General features: G+C 52.9%; 1 protein-coding gene across 1 annotated transcript in view; it reads left to right on the top strand.

Moving 5' to 3' along the window:
- MYO18B (myosin XVIIIB) overlaps positions 1 to 23,602 on the top strand; it is a 59,302-nt gene that overhangs the window by 34,448 nt on the left and 1,252 nt on the right. Inside the window, exons 35-42 of the mRNA XM_021544591.3 lie at positions 2,965 to 3,078; positions 3,461 to 3,577; positions 4,804 to 4,887; positions 5,921 to 6,058; positions 6,275 to 6,460; positions 14,627 to 14,757; positions 16,852 to 17,013; positions 22,197 to 23,461. Coding sequence (XP_021400266.1) covers positions 2,965 to 3,078; positions 3,461 to 3,577; positions 4,804 to 4,887; positions 5,921 to 6,058; positions 6,275 to 6,460; positions 14,627 to 14,757; positions 16,852 to 17,013; positions 22,197 to 23,460 — 2,196 coding nt within the window. The 3' untranslated portion in view covers position 23,461. The remainder of the gene's footprint in view (positions 1 to 2,964; positions 3,079 to 3,460; positions 3,578 to 4,803; positions 4,888 to 5,920; positions 6,059 to 6,274; positions 6,461 to 14,626; positions 14,758 to 16,851; positions 17,014 to 22,196; positions 23,462 to 23,602) is intronic.

Here is a 23,602-nt window from a genome sequence, read left to right as displayed (position 1 = left end):
AGTGTTTTTGCCTTTTTTCCCCGTTAATTACCTTCTGTTTGGCGCGTTTCTGCGCCTCTCCTACGGCCGGGCTGGGGCGGCGTTGCCATAGGGATGCTGGAAGCGGGAGAGGGATGGGGGGGATTTGAGCTCAGAGGTGTTGAGCGACCCGGGCAGCAACTCCAGCTCTGTGCCAGCTCTGTGCCACCACACTGGGGACATCCCCGACCCCAGCGTGAGCTCCTTGCCCAGTGGGATGCCCTGCCATGGGACAGGGGCACCACGGGGTGTCCATCCCCCTGTGGGCCGTGTATTCCCAAGTGCCAAGCAGGGGGTCAGCTAAAGCCGCTGGACCTCTGAAACCACTCAGGAATGGATCTGTTCTGCACATTTCCCCTGGAAATGAATGAATACAGAGGCACGAGCAATCCCAGCAACATCCAAATATAATTGGGAGGGTCGTTGTGCATAAATAACAGCTGTGAGCAGCAGCTGCTCCCACCTGTGCTGAGGGGGAAGGGGAAGGTGAGCTGGGCCCGATGGAGCTGGAGGTGTGTCCAGGTCCTTACCTGGATGTCCAGGGCAGGAGATGGCCGTGGCTGGGACAGGCCACAGTGGGGAATGGCCATTTTTTCACTCTTGTGTTGTTAAATATTATTGACCCAGTGGTGTAGTGCTGGGCTTCATTAATCCCTCAGTGTTTCCTAATCCCTCAATATTTCCCAAATCCCACTTTGGGGCTGGAGAGGTTGCACTGCCCCTGTTTTTTTTCCCAGTCCCTGGTGGGAGGGAAATGTGGCAGGGCCCTGCCCTCAGGGCCCTTCATGTGCTGATCTGAGGGACCTACACTGATGCTGAGGTGCTTCCTCTGCCCATCCCGTGCCCATCCCTTCATGCCCAGCCCCATCTCTCTGGGGAATAATGCCCAGTTCACTTGGGGAGCAGCGCTGGGGAAGTAAATCTTTCCTCCAGAGAGTAAAGTCATGGAGAGAGCAGCTGAAGGAGCTGGGGAAAAGGAGGCTCAGGAGGGACCTTCTGGCTCTGCTCAACTCCCTGACAGGAGGGGACAGCCTGAGGGGTCAGGCTCTGCTCCCAGGGAAGGGACAGGAGGAAAAAAAACTTCATCAAACCGGTCCAGGGGAGGGTCAGGTTGGACAGCAGGAGGAATTCCCTCATGGAAAGAGTGGTCAGGGAGCTGCCCAGGAAGGTTTGGAGATGCCATCCCTGGAGGTGTCCAAGCAATTCCTGGATGTGGCACTCAATGCTCTGGGCTGGTGACAAGGTGGGGATCAGGCATAGGCTGGGCTTGATGACCTTGGAAGTCTTTCCCAACCCTTATGACTCTGGAATTCTTGCTCCCTGCACACCCCAGTTCTCACAGCAAGGTCACTCTCTGTCCCTGAGGTTCCATTCAGTCCATCCCTGGCTCCCTCACTCCACGGCCTGTGCTCGCCTCCCTTGTGTTTGGAGAGAAGCAAGCAGCCTGGATTTTGGGAATGTGGAATTTTTGCTGTGCCACCAACACTGAGACTCTGCGTGTGTTTAAAATGCCACATGATTATTCTGTCCTTTAAACTGAAACAATTTCTAATGGCATTCATGACGACTTTCTCAAAAGCCAATGCATCCTACCACCAGCCCACAGACCTGCACGAGAAGAAAAACTTTGCTAAAATGCTACATTTCCGTTAATCAAAATCCATATGGCTGGAAGTGCAGCATTGTTTCTTAATAAGGCTGAGGCATCCATTTTATGCAGGTATTTAACAGATGGTGTTCACAGCAAACTAATGTTGTTCCACACTTCATACATTATGCATTTTTTTGGGGGGAATTTCAATTTATTCTTCCCAAGTGGGAAAATTCCATTACACGAAGTGAATTGGAAGCTGATGTTTAATGAGGGGTCCTGGAGATGCTTTTCTGCCTGATGGAACTATCAGGGGTTTGGTGGGAATTGTGGCAGGGAAGAGGCCAGTCCATGACTGGGGATGCAGCTGGACAGGTGGGAAAGGCCATAAAACCAGGAGCTGACCTGAGTGGCACCTTCAACTCATCCCAGCAAAGCACAGAGACTTTTTTACAGCTGATGGAAGAAAGTTCTTCCTTCTCTAATGTGAGTTCTCAATCTCCCCAAACAGTGGAGGGAAGTGAGATGAGGATTGCTCCAGTTATAGAATTATAGAATTCCATTATTTCCCCCACCTTTTTTTTTTTTTTTTTTTTTTTTTTTTTGAGGGCAAGAGATAAAAAAAAGAAAAAAAATAATTCTCAAACTCTCGCCATGGTTGCTGCCTGGAATTCCACAGGGAAACCAGGACCAGGCACAGGAAATGAGCAGTGAGCAGAGGGGTTTATTCTTCTTTTTTTGTAGAGAAAAGAAAGAAACCCCAACGAGCAGGGAGGGAAAGGAACTGGATGTTCAGGTACAGCCTATGGCAACTCCTCCGCCCAGGCAAGGGGGGAGATTTTGGGATGATGCTGCAGCTTCCAGATGTTTGCAGCCCATTGAAAATCGTTGTGATCTTAATGGCTGAGCTGTAAAACCCGAGAGCAAATTAGCGTTTATAAATGGGATCTTCCACGTGTATTTGCAAATGCAATTTACGCCACGTGAAAAGCCCATTTGCAAACCCCCGAATCATGAATTGCTCTAATCAGGAATTACGTGTAAATCACATAATTTTGCAAATTAATGATCTCAGCTCTGCCTCGCCGAGGAAGAGGGAGGATGTGGCTGCTGGACTCACCCAGTGGTGTTGGGATCTGTCCTGGGAGGTGCCAAGGAAGCTTTGCTTGCCCTGTAAAGCAGGAGCAGGCAAGCTGAGGAGCAGAATGGGTTATAAAAGGTGGAGATTTCCCTGCTGAAGAAGGGAAAAACGCTCTGTGGAGGTGGAAACAAACGTGGCTCTGTGGCACGGTGGCAAGCACCATCAGCATGTGGTTCCTGCTCATTTAATGATGATCCTGTGCAACTTTTCCCAGCTGGAAGAGAGTGAAGCCAAGTGTGCAGAGGCCCAGAGATGCCAGCAGACAGCAGCCCTGGAGCTGGAGAACCTGCACACCGAGCTGGAGACCCTCAGCAGAAGCAAAACCCTGGTGGGTTCCTGGAGCTGTCCCAGGGAGGGCACAGTCCCACCTCGGGGAGGGGGCTTGGCAGCAATCAGCAGCTGCTTTGCTAAATCAGCCGCTGCCAGAGTGTTTAATAAATCACCTCGCAGTGTTCATCACACCCTGGAGGATATTTACAATATGTCCCAGCGTATTTGTTAAGTCTCCAAGGATATTCCTCACAAAACCACCTGGACTGTTTGCAAACAGCAGCCCCCCGGCTGGTTTAATGGGTGGACAAAATTCCTGCAAGGGAGCAGCATCCCATAGTCCTGCCGTGCCTCTCGGGTGGGCTGGAGGCTGTTGGCAGCACATCCCAGAGGGGGTTTGGGGGCTCCATGAACCCGTGGTGCTGTGGATTCTCCTGCAGGTGGACGAGCAGCTGTTCCAGCTGCAGCACGAGAGAGCCGACCTGCTGAAACGCATCGATGAGGACCAGGAAGACCTCAACGAGCTCATGGAGAAGCACAAGGCTCTGATCGCCCAGGTAGGAGCTGGGGCAGCGTCTCCAACCCTGTGAGGGCTCTCAGAAAGACCTGCAGGCTGGCACAGGGCAGGTGGTGGCCCCTGGGTGTTGGAATCTGAGGTATTGATGATCCCAAAATTGCAAAAAGTGTCTGTCTTTCTGCCCCACTGCCAAAGAAGAAGCCATAATTGGTCTGTGCTGGTTTCCAGGTTGTTTATTCTGTTTATCTCTCACATGTTCTGCTGCCCTGCCCAGCTCTGTCCTGCAGGGCAGCGTGTGGGGCTCTGCCCTCAGTGGGATGTTACAAACATTAAATACCAGAAACTCCCTGGGCTGCATTTACAAGAACGTGCCAATATCTGTCACCTACGTTGGACAGTGTGTCCCCAGCCTGAACCAACAGAAAAATGCCAACACCACAGTGAGACATGGAGGGCATGAAGAAGGAGAAAAAGGACAAGACACACCCAATTTCCTCCATCTTGTCCTCTTTGGACCCCTCATCTAGAATCCTAAAATTTTACTTTTGCACCCGTGCCACACTTAATTATTACTGATATCAAACACTCAGAGCTGGTAATTCATCCTGTAGGATTGAAAACTCTTTTCCATGGACAGAGATCACAGACAGTGTCTCTGGGGGCTCTGTCCAGGGGGGTTCCTGACCCCTGCCAGGGTCCCAGGGCAGCCAGAGGGAAGCTCTGGGTTCCCACACCTGGGGGTGCACAGAGGGGTGAGGACCCCAGGACAAAGATGCTGCGAGGAGGAAGGGAAGGCTCACAGCACCAGCTCCTCTCACCTGCAATTTCTGATCTTCTTTCCAGAGGTGTTTTGCCTTTAGTTTTAACACTTGGGGAATCTTACAGCTGTCCCTCTGCATTACTTTTATTCTTTCTTTCACCATTTTCTCCTGCAGAGGTTTAAAAGTGCTGCCAGACAGCCCTGGGGCTTCCAGTGCCATATCCAAACTATGTCAGGCTCTCCCAAAGGATTGTCCTGGGAGCTGAGGGACCCCAAAACTCCCATGGGAGAGGGGCAGGCTGGCCAGGCTGACAATCCATGCCTTGAAGAGGTGATAGAGATCCAGGACAACCTGGTTTCTGTCCCGATCCACAAATATTTGTTTTAAAATTAAGGGAAGCAGCAATCAGGAGCAGCTCACTGTCCCAGTGGCAGGAGGTTCAGGCAGGAACCAACCCTCTGCTCTGAGCCCTGCTGCTCCCACTCCAAATTTTCTGTTTCTGCAGTCGGCCACAGACATCGCTCAGATCCGGGAGCTGCAGACGCAGGTGGAGGATGTGAAGAAAGAAAAGCAGAGCCTGCAGGAGAAGGTAATTCCTGCAGGAGAGGGTAATTCCTGCAGGAGAAGGTAATTCCTGCAGGAGAAGGTAATTCCTGCAGGAGAGGGTAATTCCTGCCCAGCCTGTGGCATCCCTGCTGAGGAGTGGGACCTCTTTAGGCTGGAGAAATCTTTTCCTGGCAGAGTTCTTGGGATTCACAGCCTGGCTTCTCCCTCTCCCTGGCTGAACTGCCATGGGCTGACCCCGGGGCTGCCCTGGGGTGGGCACCAGCAGGGGCTGCACCCCCTTGCCTCTGTGGCTGTGCCAACCCTCTTGGAGTGAGGGATTTAATTTGAAACACATGAGTAATCCCATTAAGTTAAGTGCTTTACTGGAGCGTGGCTAAGCTGCCCAGGAATCAGAAGCAGGACTCGCTCCCTCCGAGGCGGAGCGGGTGGTGCTTTGGAGATAGGCCGGATAAAAGGAGACAAATTCCCCCAGTTTTAGGTCAAATTCAAAATGTGAACCCGAGCTGTACCGGGATCACTAAAAGGGCAGTGTCCTTTGGAGATCTCAGTGTAAGAACTGAGGAAACAGCTTGGTCCAGGCAGCTTTCCACAAAGACTGTGAATTTTTACACCTGCTGTCCTCAAAGAGTCTGTGAGAAGGGAAAAGCAAAGGAGCCCCAGCCACGTGTCCCTGGTTCTCCTCAAAGCCACACATGGGTGTCAGGCCTGTTCTGTGTGCCTTTAACAGCAGGGGATTCTTTGGGAAGGGAAGGAAATGCTTGGCCTCATCACCTCAGGGGCCAGCAGAGACCCCCAGTGCATGGGAGGGACTGGGGAGGGGTCCAGGAGAGGGGTCAGCAGAGGGGATCAGCAGAGGGGTTCAGCAGAGGGGTCAGCAGAGGGGATCAGCAGAGGGGTTCAGCAGAGGGGTCAGCAGAGGGTCCAGCAGAGGGGTCCATCAGAGGGGCTCAGCAGAGGGTCCAGCAGAGGGGTCCATCAGAGGGGCTCAGCAGAGGGTCCAGCAGAGGGTCCAGCAGAGGGGCTGGGGGATTCTGACACAGCCCCTGCTCTCCCAGCTGCAGGCAGCTGAGGCCAGGGCAGCACAGCTGGAGCAGTGCCCGGCCGAGCGCGCCATCGTCAGCCGGCAGGAAGCTCGGATCCGGGATTTGGAGAGCCAGCTGGACTTCCAGGCCGTGCAGATGAAGCGCTTCGAGGTACCCCCTCCTCACCTGCACTGATGCCAGGCAGGCCTGGCAGTGCCACCGCCTCCCCTGTGGGGACAGGAGCACCTGGGAAGGGCTGGGAGGGACAGGTGGGCACTGGGGCAGCCCGGGTGGTTCGTGGCACCGCTGCTCTCGCTGGGTGGGGGTTTCTGACAGCTTGGTGCTGGCAGGGACATTGCCAACAGCTCGCCTTCCCTCACACGCCAGGTGCTGGTGCTGCGCCTGCGGGACAGCATCATCCAGATGGGAGAGGAGCTGGAGAAGGCGGCCGAGTCGGAGGCACGGGAGAGGGAGAACACCAGGTACTACCAGAGGAGGATGGAGGAGATGAAGGCTGACATGGACGAGCTGGTGCAGAGGGAGCTGGAGTCCAGCCGCCGGCGCATGGAGCTGGTGAGGGGGTGCCCCTCCCGGGGTTTGGGCAGATGGAGGTGACCCCTCATAACCCCTGGGCTGGTCTGAGGGCTCCAGAAAAGTCATTTTTGTGTGGTCCTTTGTGGTCCTGGGCTGCTCCTCTAGGAGGGCAGGGAATTGCTTTGCATCTCTCTGCAGCCCCAAAGCATTGAAACAAATCTGTCCTTGGGGACCCTCACATTCCCTTTCTCCATGGTTGGTCTGGGAGCCTGGACTGTCACTCTGCTTCATGGTTTTTTTTGTGGGAAGGAGGTGGCTTTGCCTGCCCTGCTCATAGAAATGCAGTTCACGTGTGCACGTGGCACTTGGGGACGTGGTTTAGTGCTGGATTTGGCAATGCTGAGGTAACAGTTGGACTGGATGATCTTGGAGGCATTTCCATCCTAGATGAATCCATGATTCCAAGTTGCTCAGGTCATTCCTGCAGCTCCTCATGCTGGTTCTCCTCATGTCAGGCAGGACCACGGTGGGTGAGAAATGCCCTGGCTCTGCAGCAGCCCCTGAGTGCTGAGTGCTGGCCACAGGGCTGGGTGTGCCAGGGCTGGGTATGCCAGCCTCAGCCCAAGCACCAGATCCTGCTGGAGCTCCTGGCTTTGCCAAACCACCCCCGTGGCTGCAGCTCAGACAGTGCCAACCAGCAGCTAAACCCACTCCGAGCGAGCAGAGCCCCAGCTGGCTTTGGAGAGCAGCAAAAATAGATTCACCTTCACTTCCCAGCCATTCCCAGAGTCTCTTTTCATGTTGTTTCTTCCAGTAATCCAGGGGAAAGCCTCACTCCCGGGTGGTAATTGAAAGATATTGCACTTCTGCTGGCAGCAGGGCTGAGTTAGGAGCAGTTATTTTATCAATAATCTTTTAGTTAGCAATCAAGGAGATCTCGGGATTTATTCTGCCCCGAGGCTGCCAGCCTTCCTGAGGGGAATGGTGTGAATGATTCCAAATCCTCTTGCTGCACCAGGGTCAGGCTTTGCCCTGCCTGCTCTGGCTGCCAGAGCAGCCTCCCCTGGGCATGGGATCTCTCTGATGCTCTGCAGAGCCATGAGAGGTGGAGTGAGAGGCTCTGCTGAGGTGCCATGGGCATTCTGGGCTCCCTGATCCCTGTGGGTCCCTGTGGGTCCCTGAGGCTGTGGGTGCTGTGACATTGGGTGTTTGCTGCAGCTCTGCTGGAAGGGCAGCGTTTGGAGCGTGGATGCTCTGGCTGTTGGGATGGGGTTGGGTTCTTTTCGCTGTATTTTTGGTGTTGTGCCTGTATTTTTAGAAGCTTTCTGAATGTTTCCTATGGGGATGTGACCGATGGGTGAAGGAAGGTACAGGAATCTCTTTGCACTCTTGCGTTCTCCCAGATGAAGTGTGCAAAGATGTCTTGAAGGGAATTTTGAGGCACCTCCCTCAAATAAGCCACAAACCCCCGTAAACAGCTGAACTTGTGAGGCAGAACTGAGGGCTCTGGGGTTATCCAGGCACTCAGATGTTTGGGGTCATCTCTGGAGAGAGGAGCAGCTGGGCTCCCCCGGACACACCTCCCCATCCCAGCTTTCCCATGGCGATTGCTCCATGGGAACTGGCTCCAGGGACTGCTGTGACATTCCTGGGAGCAGAGGCATCCCCCAGACTGTGTGTCCTCTTAAGAGCACTTAAATAAAACATGGGGCAGAGCTGTGATGGAGGAGCCCAGCCCAGCTTGTTGGGAGCCTGATGGGGAGCATCAATAGTTAATAGAAAGCCACTTATGGCTCTGCTCCTGCTAAATCCCCCATCAATTATAAATCCAGCCTGAATTATTCACTTGACATTACTTAAGTCATGCTCTGCTCCTAACAATTTTTAGAAAACTTATTTAAATACACGGTGGTGAGGTTGTGGACTTACCACACACTGCTGAGGTTTGAAGACAAATTCCTGGCAGAGACTGGGTTAAAAATCCTGTTTTGTTTCAGAGCTGCCTGCCTGTATATGTAGATATATATAGCATATATATATACACAATATACAGAATAGAAGGTATTTTGTTCTCACAGTGGAAAATCATCCCCAGTGGAAAATCACCCCCAGCCAGGCTTAGAACATCTATCCCATCCCTCCTTCTTTTCCCACCCAGTTTAGGGCAGTTGGGAGGCAGCCTTGTGCCATTCAGCAGGGAACACCCAGTGAGGAGCAGGGATGAGAGCTGGCTGCCATGCAGATGGCTCTGCCTCATGAATTTTGTAAGAAGGATGGGTTTTGTACACTTTCCAAGCATGTTTGGTAATGATGGGGGTAGGACTTGGCCCTGCTGGACTCTCTTTGCTCTGGCTGCACATCCTGGGTTTCCTCCCTGGAGCTGGAGCTCCTCTTCCAATAAAATCCGGATCCCAGCCTGCAGCAGCTCCTCGTTTCTCAGCTGCTGTGTTGACACCCAGAGCCTGACAGGCCAGCCCCAGCCCCCTTGGTGTCCTCAGACCATAGCAGAGTCATGGTGAGGAGGGAGGGATGGATTTCCACCTTGGGGAGCTTAAACCCAAGCCCAGCTCTCTGTGTTCATCATGCGTGTGCAAACACTCATGCTTGTCCCCTGCGTGTGTCCCCTGGTGAGGCTGCAGTGCAGGGAGGGAGGGAACAGAGGCTGGGAAGGGTGGAACAGGGGCTGGGAAGGGTGGAGAAGGGTCTGGGAAGGGTGGAGAAGGGCTGGCAGCAGGCGTGTGTCAATGTCTCAGGGTTCTGATGGTCAGGGTGACCCCGAGATCACAAAGGGTCTTCGCTTCCCTAGCCCGACGCAGCCAAAGAAGGAGCCTGGAATGAGTCCAATTGTGCTTTCAAGGTTATTTATTTCTTCTTATCTAAACATTCTTTCTCTGACCTGCCAAGTTCTGCCTAGAAAGGAAGCCATGGACACCTGCCCTCGAGCCTGGCTCCCACCTTATATACTCAAAACTATGTCTGTGTTTACAATTTATTACCAATTCCCATCATCTATGTTAGACAGTGAATCTCTACCTTAAACCAATAATAAAGTGCCACCATCACACCAAGACATGGAGGACAAGATGAAGGAGAAGAAGGGTAGGACACGCCCAAATCCCTCCATCTTGACCCCCTGAATTATATTCTAAAACCCCCAAATTTCTATTTTTCCACCCTGTGTTAATTCCAATACCACACGACTCAAACCCTTGTGGTTTGTAATTCCTCATCCAGAGTTGGCAGCTTTCTCCACGGGCTAAAATTGAAGCCACGGCTGTTTTTGACTTCTCTGAGCTCCCTGCCAGGGTCTGGAGGCAGCCAGGGCAGCCAGAGGGATGTGCTGGGCTCCGACAGGCGTGGAGCAGGGACGTGGGACAAGGAGTGGCTGTCACGGTGTGTGTGACAAGGCAGAGGCTGGGATTTCCCTGCTGAGGCTGCTCCTGGGGAAGGATGGTGCTGGCTGCTGACTGACCTGCCTGCACAGCTTGGATTTCTTGGCAGAATTCAAGGATTTGGATGAGGGCTCTGGGGTGAAAACTCTGGAATGGGCTCCAGCCATGGGCAGGAGCCTCTCGGGTCTCTTCTCCTGGAGAGCCAGGTGCCTTCTGGATGCAATTCCTGGGGAAAAGCAGAGGCTGACCCAGCTGGGATGAAACCCTGTATTGTAAATGTAGGTGAACTTAAGGGGAAGAAATGACGATGTCTAACTCAATTCAGAAGGCTGAATTATTTTTTAATTATTATAACTATGTTAAAATGCATTAATATATTATATAAAAGGAGGATACTAGTACTACATACTACTTGCTTTGACTCTGTAACTCCAACATAACTTGTGACCCTCTCTCAAAAGTCCAGAGGGACTCTCCAATCCAATCCAGGTAGGTTGGATTGGCCATCAGGCTTAAATAATTCTTACTAGAATCTAGTCAAGCACTCACTCTAGGTAAACAATTCTCTAAACATATTCTACATAGGAAAAACAAAAAACAAAAAAATGTTTTTTTCTTTCATTTCTCTCTGTGCACCTCTATAAAAAATCTGAAGAGCGAGAGAAATGTGCTCACCACAGCCCTGGCTGGTGGAGGCACAATCCAGGGATTTTCTGTACCCAGCACAGCTCCACTGAGCACACCAGGGGGGCTGCTGGGTGCTATCCTAATATCAGCCTCCTTTAATGAAGCTGTGAAACTCATCAGCACAATAATTAACTGATTTTACAGAAAACTGAAGTACAGGTGTGAAGATACTTTTCACAAGTTGGTTGGGTTTTTTTTTTTTTGGTGTTTTGGGGTTTTTTGGGGGGTATTTTTTTGGGTTTTTTGGGGTTTTTTGTGGGTTTTTTTTGTTGTTTTGGATTTTTTGTTTGTTTGTGTGTTTGTTTTTTTTTTGTGAGACCCTCAGTATAAATAGTTTTATTTTTCTGCTTCTTTTGCTGGCAGATCTTTCTGCCCTGGCCCCACTATGGCCACGTTGTGTAACACAACAGAGCTGGAACTCCAGGATTAAGGGTTTTTGCTTGTTTGCAAACTTCAAAGGTTTTTTTTTTTGTGGATTTTTTGGTTTTATTTTTGGTGTGCTTTTGTAGGTTTTGGGGTTTTTTTGTGGGTGTTGTTTTTTTATTGGGTTTTTTTTTATGCATTTTTTGTGGTTTTGGTGGTATTTTTAGTTTTCTGAGTTTTTAGTGGTTTTTTTGGGGGACATTTTTGTTTTGTTTTTGTTTGGGTTGGTTTTTTGATGGGTTTTTTGTGGTTTTTTTTTTTAATTTTGAGTTTTTAATTTTTTTGTAGTTTTTTTGTGTTTTTTGGGTTTGTTTTTGAGTTTTCTGGGTTTTTAGTTTTTTTGGTGGGCTTTTTTGTTTTTCTCTGATTTTTGTTCTGTTTGGTCTTTTTGGTATTTTTTGGTGTGTTTTTTGGAGGGTTTTTCATTTTTTTAATGTTTCTTTGGTGGAAATTTTGGGATTTTTGTGGTGGTTTTTTTCTTTTTGTGGGGGCGTTTTGTTTTGGGTTTTTTTGTTTGTTTATTTTTTGTGTGTGTTTTTGTAGTTTTTTTGTGGTTTTTTTTGTTTGTTTGGTTTTTTGTTGTTTTTGTTTTTTTGTTTTTTTTTTTTTTTTGACGCTTCCAATGAACTTGAGAAGCCAAGTCTTTGAGGCAGTGTAAGGACAATTATCATCAAAGGTCCTTAGAGGTGAGGGCGGGTGATGGAGGAGCCACGAGTGAAAGCTCGGCTGCGAATGCGCTAATTAGGGCTGCTGTAATTCCCTTTGCCATGAAAAGAGCAAATTCCTCAAGAATCCATCAGCTCCTCACACACCAATTACACGGTGCTCGCCCCATCTCACTCCAGCCTTCAACTCCGCAAATTTTGTCACTTCAAACTTTCCGAGAGCCCCGCGAGTTAACGGCTTAATTAAAAATAATAATGATGGATGAATTCCGCAGGTGCGCGCTCAGTTATGAGAAGAAAAGCGATCCAAGTTGGGCTAATTAGATTACACCTGACTCGAGGTGGATGGAAAGGTGGTGTTGTCACAGCAGAACCACAAACAAAAATGCGAGGTGGTGACAAGGACGTGGTGCTGGCCTGGGAATCCTTTGGAGTCTCACGGCTCGGGTCGTTTATCTCCTTTTAACTTCCCTTCAAATAATTCTGAGACAAAATTAGTTGGGGGGAAAAAAAAGCCTCTAAAGGAGAAGATGGTTTAGAAATCCCTTTCCATGGGGGATGTGCAGAGTCTTTTCAGGAGTAAAGGAGAAGATGGTTTAGAAATCCCTTTCCATGAGGGATGTGCAGAGTCTTTTCAGGAGTCCAGCTGAGAGTGGCTCCCTGTGGGTTTGATGAGTGCCAGGCATCACTGAGTGAGCTCCTGCCCCCTTGTCTTGGGGAAACCTTTAATCCAGGCTCCCTGTCAGCAGGAATCAACCTCAGCCTTCTAAAATCATGATTTCTGACCCACCAGCACAGCCAGTCCTTTGCTCTGGGGACATATCTTCCCTGGTGTGAATGGGAGAATGGTTTGGAAATGTATTCAGAACCAGGCAGAATGTATATTTTATTTATTGGTGATAAAATATACATCAGCCAGGGGCTCTGAGCTGGTCAGGCTGGTCCTGCTGTGTGTGTCTGACTGGTTTGGTGGAAGCAGCCAGAGATGCTGGTGCCAAAAGGGGTTTAAGGACAGAGGATATTCCTTTTACCCCCTCAGGTCCATGGTGCAGATTGCCCAATAATATGAGTTTTCCCCTTTATTTCTCTCCTTTTTTCTGCTCAGAGGAAACAAAAAGCCAGCTCTTCCCAGTGTGAGGGTGTCAGTTCTCAGCCCAGGAACTGTGTGAAAAGAGAAAAGCTTCTTGGATTTACATTTAGATAGAAACAACTTGTGTCAAAGGTGCCCAGCAGCTCCCTGGGTGCCAGGGGCCTGGTGCTGGGATGGGCCTTGTCAATTTGTGTTATGCAGACAGTATTTTTCCCTCTGAAATGGAATCATTTTGGCAAAATTATTCCTTTCCTTGAGGAAATTGTAGGGTATAGAGAAAAACATGAGGCGTCTCTGTGGATGAGATTTGGGACAGCTGGGACGTGGGGCTCAGCAGTGTCAGCTCGATTTTCTGCCTCACATTCAAACCACCCCTCTGGTGACCTGAGGGTCACCCCAGTGCCCTGCAGGTTCCTCTGCCAAGGCCACCAGCGTGGGTGGCACAAAATGTGGGTGCCAGGGATGTCCTGGGGGTGGCAGGTGGAGCCCCAGGTCCCTTTCCTCTCAGCATTCCCAGGGTCATGCAGAAGGTAGCGAGGTCAGGGGGGACCCCACCAGCCAGGGGGACCCCTCCAGCCCCCAGGACATTCTTTTTGCTGCTCCCACAGCCATGCCAGGGGATTTCTCTGTCCATGGCCAGAGGAAGTGGGTTTGGGGTGCTGGTAGGGGGATACTGCTCCGTGCCTCCCTGCCCATCCCTGTTAACAAGGGCAGAACAGAGGAGTGGAATGCAATGCAGCCACTGAACTATATTGAATTTGTGCCATAGCCTGCAGATGAGGAGCTGGGTCATTACCAGCCTGTGGAAGGGCTCAGCTCTTTATCAGGCAGCAGCTCCACTCCCTGCTCCTGCAATCCCAAATACTGACCCCAGGCACGTGGGCACCCGGAGCTGGGGGCTCTTTTCTCCTCTCAGGGTTGGTGTGCCCTGTTCTGAGCCCGGCAGGTTCTTGATGAAACACTTCCCTTGATGAAACAGCTCCTTTCACCTTCTGCCTGAGCCAGGATGGAAGTGGAGGGCTTGGAAACACCAAATTTCAGAAAACTTCTCATCAGCACGGCGCTTTTCCCCAGTGCCAGCATGTTCCTGGGAGCTGCTGTGACGCCAAGTGACCCAAACAGGGCTGGTTTTTTTGTGTTTTGATGAACTGAGATGCTCTCCCCCCAGGGCCTGTGTGCCTGGTGATTCCAGCCCTTCCATTATTTACTGTGACAGTGTGCCAGCTCCTGTGCCCTGGCCTGTCGCAAGGCATCCCTCACCTTGTCGCCGCTGCCACGGCGATTTCACAGCTGGCAGCTTCAATCTCTGTGGGCCTGCTGCTCCCTCCTCTCTGCCCTGTGATGGTTGGGAGCAGCAGGAAGGGTTCCTTCCCAGCTGGAGGGATTTGGAATGTGATGAGCATGGGTGCAGGGCCAGGCTTGGTGTGCAAGGTGGGCGATGTTGGTGCGTGGAGCCGTGTGGGTCGTGTCAGATTGTGAATCCTGGAATGGTTTGGGCTGCAGGGACCTCAAAGCTCATCCTGTCCCACACTGTCATGGGCAGGGACACCTTCCACTAGCTCAGGTTGCTCCAAAACCCATCCAACCTGGTCTGGGATACTTCCAGGGATGGAGTAGCCACAGCTTCTCTGGGCACCCTATGCCAGGGCCTCAGCACCCTCACAAAGAAGGATTTCTTCCCAATATCCCATCTGTCCCTGTCCTCTGGCAGTGGGCAGTCATTCCCTGTGTCCTGTCACTCCATGCCCTTATCCAAAATTCCTCTCCAGCTCTCTTGGAGCCTCTTTAAGCACTGAAAGGTGCTGGAAGATGCACTTTATATCCACAGACCCCAAGGGCACGGTGCAGCTAACCAGCCCCGACGGTTGCTGGGAGCACTGGGGTGGGGGTGGGATGGTTTAGCAGTCTCAGCGGAGGTGCAGAGCCTCACCTGGTGTCCCCTGTGCAGGAGCAGCAGTTGGCAGAGCTGGCAGAGGTGAGGCAGGTGCTGCAGGCTGACCTGGGCACCTCCATCCGCCGCATCGCAGACCTGCAGGTGGCCCTGGAGGGGCTGCGCGACAGCGACGACAGCGAGGACAGGTGAGGAGGGGCTGGGGGGAGCTGGGGGGAGTTGGGGGGCTCAGCTACTCTGGCTGGGGAAGGGGCAGCACTGGGCAGTGCCAGGGTCCTTTCATGTCCTCATCCTCACGTGTTTGCGCTGCCCGCGTGAGCAACGAACTTGGCGTTTTTGAAGGTTTCATGGAAAGTGCCACTCATGAAATCATTCTGGGTGGCCCAGCTTGAAGTGAGCAAAAAGGATGGGAATAGCCCCATTCGTACAGCAGCCCCTGGCAGCAGTTTGTTGGTGCCCCAGTGCTGGGTTTCATTGAGTGAAAATCCTGCTTTGATCATGGCCAGGAGATGGAGGAGGCAGTGAAACTGGGTGATTGAGTAGAGGGTTTTAGGAGGAAAAATATGAAGAAAGAGTTCCAGTGCATTTTTCAGGTGTTATTTCTCAAGTCCTTCAATTTTCCCCTCTGCCACACAGCTAAAGGGGCATCATGACAAATGGAGGCAAAACAGAGAAATGAGTTTAAAAGGAAAAAAAAAAAAAAAGAAAAAGCCGAGGTGTACTTGTCACCACTTGCTCTTGCTCTGTGTGCTGATTAAACCAGGGAAGGGTGAGAGAGAAACCGCGAGCTTAGACACTCACTGCTTCCCAAAAAAAGGGTGATTTCCAATGCAGCCGATGCATCAGTGGAGGTGAGAGATGCATCGGTGGAGGTGAGAGATGCATCGGTGGAGGTGAGAAATGCTTCCTGGCAGGAACGGCAGCCCCGAGCATCACTCCCCGTTCTGCTCCCTCCTTTTGCCCCGGGCTCCCGTTTGGAGCTCCCTGACCCGAGCTGGGAGCAGGGAGGGCTCTCCAGCCCCGCTCCCTGTGGCTGTTTTGGGAATGTTCCCGGCTCAGCCCAACCCCTGCCCCGGCCACACCGGCTCTGCTGCAGTTGGGCTGGGAAGTTTGGCACCTGGAGGTGGCTTTGGGGTCCCCAGGGCCATTGCTGCCCCTCTCCCCTGGTCCTTGCAGCGTGCAGGAGTTGCTGTGCTCCAGGAGAGACACGGGAGTGATTGACGCTGTTGGGGCAGGATGGTATGAAATTACTCCAGATCAGAAGGAGAGAGAGCAGAGCTCTGATTTATTTAAAATACACTGCTCTTTTTATAGAGATCTTCGTCTAAACCAATTCTATTGGACCTAGAGTGAAAACAACTCACACCATTGCTGTGCAGTGAATGACAGTGGAAGAACTTATCTATAAACAATGTGAACAACAAGAGAGAGAAAGAATTATTTACATTCTTTTCCAACAGTTTCCCAGGCTTCTGCCTGGTTAGAAACCTTCCTTTTTCTCTCTGACTGAACTGAGAATACTCACAAGTGATGCCAGGATGATGCTGCCAAAGGACAGAGCCTGTGCCTGCTTCTGCCACGGCTCATGGGCACCAGCTGCTGCACCGAGGGGTCATGAGCCTGTGTCTGCTGCAGCTGCACGGGCAGGGCTCCCACTGGCATCCAGATGTGCTGGTGCTGTGTGCCCCATGCCCATCGACCCACTCCTGTTCCCTGGGAGCTCTGGCTCTTATCCCAAGGGATACTTCCACTCCTCTGGGCTCTCAAGATGACTTGTGGCTTTGAAGGAAAACTGAGATCATTAAGTATTTCATCCACCACACCTGGTCTGGGGGCTCCTGGTGGGTGGGCTGGGGTAGCTCCGGCTCTGGGGGAGCCCAGGGGTGCACAGGGCCCAGTGGGGTACCCAGGGTGAGCGCAGTTCCAGCCCTGGGGAAGTCCCAGGGTGTGTGGGGCTCTGTGGGGTGCCTGGGGTCACACCAGCTCTGTCACTGCAGCTCCAGCCCCAGGCAGTGCAGGGTTTTCCTGCCCATGGTCTACAGGGCACTTGCAAAAAAGCTCGAGGAAATAATGAATGGCAGCAACAATGGTGCAAGGACCAGGCTGCCTGGAAAAGTTCCTTTTCCTTTTCCCTGTGCTGGTGCCACAGACCAGCCCGAGCAGAGCCCACCAGCTGGAGCTGCTGTGGTGGAGGTGTGAAGACCACCCACTCGCCATCAGAGTGAGCCACAAGCCCTCCTGCCTGTGCCTGCAGAGCTGACAGGTCTCTCCTGTCCCCCCAGGGATGCCTGCTCCACTGCTGGCTCCGTGCTCAGCCTGGAGCCCACGGAGAGCCTCAAGTCCTGGCCGAGCTCCTCCTCGGGCTGGACGTCCCTGGCGGGTGCCAGCATGGCCGGCAGCGTTTCAGCAGCGTCCGTCGGCAGCCGCGGCGCCCAGAGCCTCAGGTGAGGGACCCCCACCCATCCCGGGCATCTTGGGGGGTGCTGAGATGGGGGGGCTTCCTCTGGGATCTCTTGGGACGTGCAGAACGGAGCTCAGAGGGACCCGTGGTGTTTAGGGTCAAAACATCAAATCAAGGGAGGCAGTCACTGCCACGCCAGGATCAGTGAAACACCAGATGAAAGTCGCTACATCAAAAACATGCTTCAAGCAGGAAAATATCCCTTGATGTATTCTCTGGAGATAATTTAAAGAGGCGATGCAGCCTATTTGAGGATTTGTATGCCATATGCTCGCTGCTGGGGGAGAGGGATGTGTTTTTGCTGTTCTAATATCAAATATGTTAATTTTTGATGGTGATGCTGATGGGCTGGGAGAGAGTTGAAGAGGGGTCCAAGCACCTGCGCAGCCCAAATGTCCCTGCTTTGCTCTGTGGGTGCTCAGGTGCCTGTCCTGAATTAGTGCCCATCAGAGGGACCACCCAGTCCAGAGAAAAACCCCATTTCTGTGTCAAAGAGAAATTTGTGTTTCACGTGTGAAACAATCACGTGGCTTGAGTTTGGGAAAGCTCTGTAAATCAGGGTCTGTGGAGGGAGGTGATGAGGATGGAGGAGGGTGTCAGGTCCCCTTGGAGGTTTGTGAGGGCAGAGATGGAGCGGGGATGGAGTCCTGGGGCAGGGAGCAGGGTGGGCTCCAGAGAGCATCCTCACCCTGGAGGAAAGGTGGAAAAGGTGCCAACCATCCAAACTCAGGGTGGGCAGGGCTGGCAGTGCCCCTGCTTGCAGCCCCTGTGATTTGGGATCCTTCCCACCCCGCTGCTTCCCCAGGGATGGTGTCTCAGGACATGCATCACTTATTTTAGAGTTTTTCTCCCCATAACCAGGGCAGGTGCCAGGCTGAGGCTGGGCACAGCTCACTGCAGCTCCCTCCTGCTCCCTGCAGGTGTGCGGGGAGATGCTCCAAGGTGACAGGACTTGTCAGAGCTGTGGAGCACAGCTTCACTGCAGACATTAGTGTTAATCTCCCTGCTCTGGTTCTGGAGAGCTCCATCCCCACGGCCCCCACCTACCTTGTGCAGGAGAATCACTGTTGTCAGAACTGATGTTCTGAAGAGCACTTCCCCTGCAGGAAACACCCTGGGGGAGCTGCAGCACTTTGGGGAGGCACAGGGCAGAGACCTGTGGGGAGATTACAGAATTTTGGAATGGTTTGGGTTAGAAGGGACCTTAAACATCCTCTCATTCCAACTCCCTGCCATGGACAGGGACACCTTCTATAGACCAGAGATGAGTAGGAGCCCTGAGAGCAGCGGGCTGAGCTCACTGGGAGCTGCACAATAAATAAAACTCTTCCTAAGTGCTGCTGAGGAGCCTTTGGTCCAAATGCCCCAACTCTGATCATCAATGAATGACAGAAGAACAGGCATTGTGGCTAATATTTTATTTCTGAGCCGAAACACCATGGGTTTATAGTAGAAGATATGCAGGCTTTCAGATTCGACATTGGGAGGAATTTCCTCATGGAAAGGGTGGTCAGGCCTTGGAAGGGGCTGCCCAGGGAGGTTTGGAGTGCCCATCCCTAAGGAAGGTGGCACTCAGTGCTCTGGGCTAGGTGACAAGGTGGGGATTGGTCACAGGTTGGACTCAATGGTTCAGGATTCCTTTCCAACCTCAGTGATTCTGGAATTTTGGGGTTTGCTGGGCTGCCCGTGGCCCTTGTAAAAAGCAAATTATCCTGAGCCCTGGCCACTGTGTGACCAGCACCCTCTGTCCTGGGGATGGGAAGGGGCAAATTGCAGGTGCTGGTGTGGGAGCTGGGTTTGGCTGCAGCTCATCCAAGATGGAAATGGAGCGAGGAGGGGATGAAATGCAAACAAACAGCAGACGAGACTGGAGGTAATAAAAATGAGATCAGGGAAACGAGCTCTTCCTTATTAAGATTCCTTTGTCTTACACAAGCTCCCAGTAATGAAAAACGAGTCCTGCTCGTGTTGGCTGCTCAGTGCCACATCTGGGGTGTTTGCTGAACAAACAGCTGCCAAGAGCCAGAGGAGAGCGAGGAGCTCTTATCACCCCGTGCTTACAGGAGGGAGAGCTTTGATTAACGTTTCCTTTAATTCTTTGCTATTTAAATGCCTGTACAAAAGGCTGGCCAGCAGAGCTAAGCCTCCATAAATATGACACAGCACAGGGTTGGAATAAATATGATTTTTTTTTTTTTTATGAAGAAGCCAATTTAAAAGTTTATGTATTTACTGTGCCCCTTTCCAGGCAGGTCAGGGTTGTGCTGTGATGGGAGGTTGTCCAGAGGTGCAGTCAGGGAGTGGATGCACAACCCAGGATCTGCCTCTCCATCCTGCATCCCACAGGATTGGGGCACACACAGCCTTGGCATCTCCCCAGGATCACCCTGACAGCAATTCCCCTCCTACTTTAGTTCACAAAACCAGGAGCCCTGGTCCCGAGGCTGCTGGGGATCCGACACATTTATTTTTAACCACGATTGTGTCAGAAGCAAATCATTACATGGGAAACTGGGAGCTCTTGTGTAGATGACGGTGTGACAAGAAAATCCTCTTCTGACAGAAATGAGGCCAGTTTCTCTTCCCTCCCTGAAATGGAGCTGTCTTGGCTTTATTTATGAGCTCCCAGGAACAGCATCCCAGCCACACTTTTGGCCCTGGTCATGTGTTGCAAAGCATGTGTAGATTTTATTGTATAAATGATTTCAACTGGTATAATTGTAATCATGCTAATTGCTATGTAATCTTCACTAATTATTGTTGTATGTCATTTGATTTGGTGTGAATGGCAGATTGCAGAGCTCTGTTGGCTTCCAGGTGCCTCCCGGGCATCTTTTGCTGGGAAAATCATCTTCCCTGAGGAGGAAGCAGGAGCAGGGCTCTGCTCAGGGCTGGAGGGGCTCATGCTCCTGCCTCCTGTGGTGTCGCCTTCCTTTGGGGCTGCCTGTGACTTCCTGGGGTGATTCTGAGCCCTGGGAATTCGTTCTGGGAATCACACAGGGATTTATGGGTGGGCAGAAGATGCCAAAGGATGGGGCGTGAATCTCTCACTCTTGTGTCCTGCCTTGTGAGGAGGATGAGGATGAGCGTGAGGATGAGGATGAGGAGCCATGAATTTGGAGGGAATTTTGGTAGGCATAAGGGAACAGTTAAAGAAACAAATTATGGAATGGTTGGGATGGGAGGAGCCTTCAAAATCATCCAGTCTCACCCCTGCCATGGGCAAGGACCCCTTCCACTATCCCAGGTTGTTCTGAGCTCTGAGTCCAACCTGGTCTTGGGGCAATTCCAGGGGTGGGGTAGCCACAGTTCCTCTGGGCAGCCTCTGCCAAGACCTCACCACCTTCCCAGGGAAGAATTTCTTCCCAATATCCCATCCAACCCTGCCTCTGGCAGTTTAATGGGCACAGAAAATAGGAAATATTGGGAGAGACAAGGATGGATGGGGCAGTCTTGGCCTTTGGCTGGAAACCAGGGCATGGAGAGTGTGAGGTTCCTGCTTGGACTCCAGGGCTCTGTGGCTCTTGCCAGCCATGGAAGCTGGAACAATCCCAATTTGCAGCTTTCACTCCATTTCAGACTCTGAAGATTTTCAGAAAAGCAGTACCTGTCCGTTATGTTGAACAGGACAGTAAATACAGCGTGTTCAGCCCTTGTTCACAGCCCATTAGTGGTTCTCACATCTCCACTCACTTTTATCTCAGCCTTAAAACCCAAATAAAAACCTTGATGCCGGTGTTTAATTTATGGAAGCCATTCATGCAGCGCACAGGTTACAATATTATTTGGAAACGTGCAGAATGAATGGAGCAATTTCTGTACAAAACCTCACCAAAGGATTACACCGGCCATTTAAGTAAGACACAATTTAGGATCCTAAAATCCAGCACTATTGAAGTGTCTCAAACTATTAATCAGCTGTGGTGCTTTGGCAGCGTCAGCACGGGACGGCCCTGAAGGGTGCAGTGATTCTGGGAGATGAAATCTCTGGTTAATTCCTTTTGTGTTGGATAATCAAATGATTTAGGCTGGTTAAATGAGCAGGGAGAGGTGGTGGGTACCAGTTCAGGGGGCACCTCCGTGCCCTGGGCTGTGCCAGCGGGCTCCAGGCAGCTGGAGCTGCCCCATTGCCCCTTCCCTTTTGCAATCACACATTTCCCAGCTCTGGAGTTTGTCTTCGGCCCATCTCGGCTTGTAAATTATTTCACGGGTCAGCAGAGCCTGGTCCGAGCGTCCCGGGATTATCCCGCCCCATTCCCATGGCAACAGCGGCATTCCCAGGGCAGGAAACCTCATTAGGGCCACGAGCAACTGGAGCACTGCTCCCTCGCAGAGATGCGTTTGTTGTTTGGGTCCTGCTGCTTTGCTCTGCCCTGTTCCTTCTTTTTCCCTCCTCCTTCCTTTCCCAAATTCACATCCCGGTAAGGCCAGACCTTGCTTCCCTCGGCTGAGCACTGATGGGGTCCCTGGGAGCGGGGACACTGCCAGCAAGCAAATGCAGGTGCTTGGAGGGGATCATAAAGTGTCCCATCAGGGGCTTAGTGACACCAGCGACCCCAAGCCCGCTGGGGACTCCCATCTCTGGGACAGGGACAGCCTGGCTGGGGCCTGGGTGTTGATCCTCGGGCTGAGCAGAGGTTGATCCCATGTGATTCCTGCTCCAGCCCCTCTTTGGGACGTGGCCCTGTCTGGCCATCCCCCCTCGCTGTGCAGGAATACCAAATTCATTTGCTGCAGGGCTCCTGGTTGAGCAGCAGCCTAGGTGAAACATGCCCAGCAATAACATTGAGATGTGTCGGGGGTGCGCTGCGAGCTGGCTTCATAAAATTTTAGTGAATAATCTTTGGCTTTGACAGAAATAAAATAAATCCTACATATTGCTGTAATCTGTCAAGAAAAAGGATATTTGGAGGTAAGTGCTGGCTTGGCAGAGCTGAAGCTGGTCACACTTCACACTCTACACCAGGAATTATCCGGGCTGGCTGACCTGGGCTTATTTGAGATAAAATCCTTGGGCATCGCCCAGCTGCTGGATGCAGCAGTGAGTTTATCCCGAGACTCCCATGGCAATGCCAGCTTTTCACTGCTCAGCCTTGTCCTTGCTGGATGACATCCCGGTCACTGGGAATCCCAGAGTCTAAACTAACCCCAGTTTCTGTTGTCCAGGCTGAGCAGAGACGCCAAGGTGAGCCAGCCTCTCTCCTCCCGGAGCGCTGCCCGGCCCGCCGAGCCTGCGGACCCGGGGAGGACAGCGAGTCCCCTGCTGGGAGCCAGAAGACGGGAATATGGCAAACCTCAGGCAGAAGAAGAGGAGGTGGAGAGCCCAAAGAAGCCCGTGGATAGGACAGGAGAGACATCCCCATCGGTGCCGCGGCGGGGCGGCTCCCCGGCTGCGGACGGGCGGTTCCCCGGCGCGGCGTCCCCGCCGGTGCCCAGCCGGAGGAGGCTCTCGGTGGCATCGGTGGCATCGGTGGCCTCGGGGCCGGTGCCCAGCTCTGCCGCCCTCTCGGAGTACGTGGAGGAGCTGCGGCGGCAGCGGGCAGCGGAGCCGGGGCCGGGGGATGCTTCTCCCCTGCCCATTTACCGCACCACCGGCGCCGCGACCCTGCGGCGCTCCAGGGCTGCCCCAGCGGCCGAGGAGCCCCCGGGGAGGCTGCAGGGGGATCAGGCAGGGGAAGGGGAAGGGGAAGGTGCCAGCCTCACCCGCTCCTCCAGCCTGCGGAGTATGGCCTCGGAGCCGGCCGAGCCGCCGCGCTCCCCAGCGCTGAAAAAGGCATCGAGATTCGGCTCCTACGACTCCCTCCTGCCGGCCCTCGACGGCTCCGGCCGCCGGCCCAGCTCCCCGGCTGCCGGGATGGAGCTGCCGCGGCTGAGCTCCTGGAGGAGCTGCCTGGAGCCCTCGCTGGAGGATGTGGAGCTGGGCAAGGAGCCGGGGGCATTTCTGAGCTCCCTGTGCGGCGATGGGCTGGGAGAGGGGAAGGGGAGCGACCCCTTCAGCTGGCGGATACCCACCCTCAACTACGAGAGGAGAACCAAGGTTGACTTCGATGACTTCGTGCCGGCCATCCGCAAGTCGCGCTCCGCCAGCAGCCTGGCCAGGGCCCGCAGGGACAGGAGGGACGGCCACCGGCCCCTCACCGTGCGCTTCGAGGACGAGGCCGTAGCGGGCAGCCCGGAGCCCAAGGGCACGGCCAAGTGCAGCCGGGAAGAGCCCGGGGACCTCTCCGACTCCTCCTCATCCTCCGGATCCCGGCGGTCCTCCCGCAGCGCCGACAGCATCAAGCGCCGGCCGCAGCCGCCGAGAGGGGCCGGGGAGGGCTCCAGCGGCAGAGCCGGCGCCCAGGGCAGCGGGCTGAGCCGCCGAGCCGAGGCCGAGGGCAAGGAGGACGATGTCAGCAGCATCATGAAGAAGTATCTGGGCAAAGACTAAGGTAACTGTGCTAGCCACCGATGGTACGGGCTCAGAGTGTGGGGGCACGTTTGGGGTGCTGATGTTGGGGAGAGGATATCTCAGGAGAGCAGGAGTCACCATGCTCCTCCTGGTGTGTCAGAGCATCCCAGGGTGTCCCTTG

This window comes from Lonchura striata, chromosome 18, assembly GCF_046129695.1.
Source record: "Lonchura striata isolate bLonStr1 chromosome 18, bLonStr1.mat, whole genome shotgun sequence".
Lineage (NCBI taxonomy): Eukaryota > Metazoa > Chordata > Aves > Passeriformes > Estrildidae > Lonchura > Lonchura striata.
This window is presented reverse-complemented; position numbering and strand designations above follow the sequence as displayed.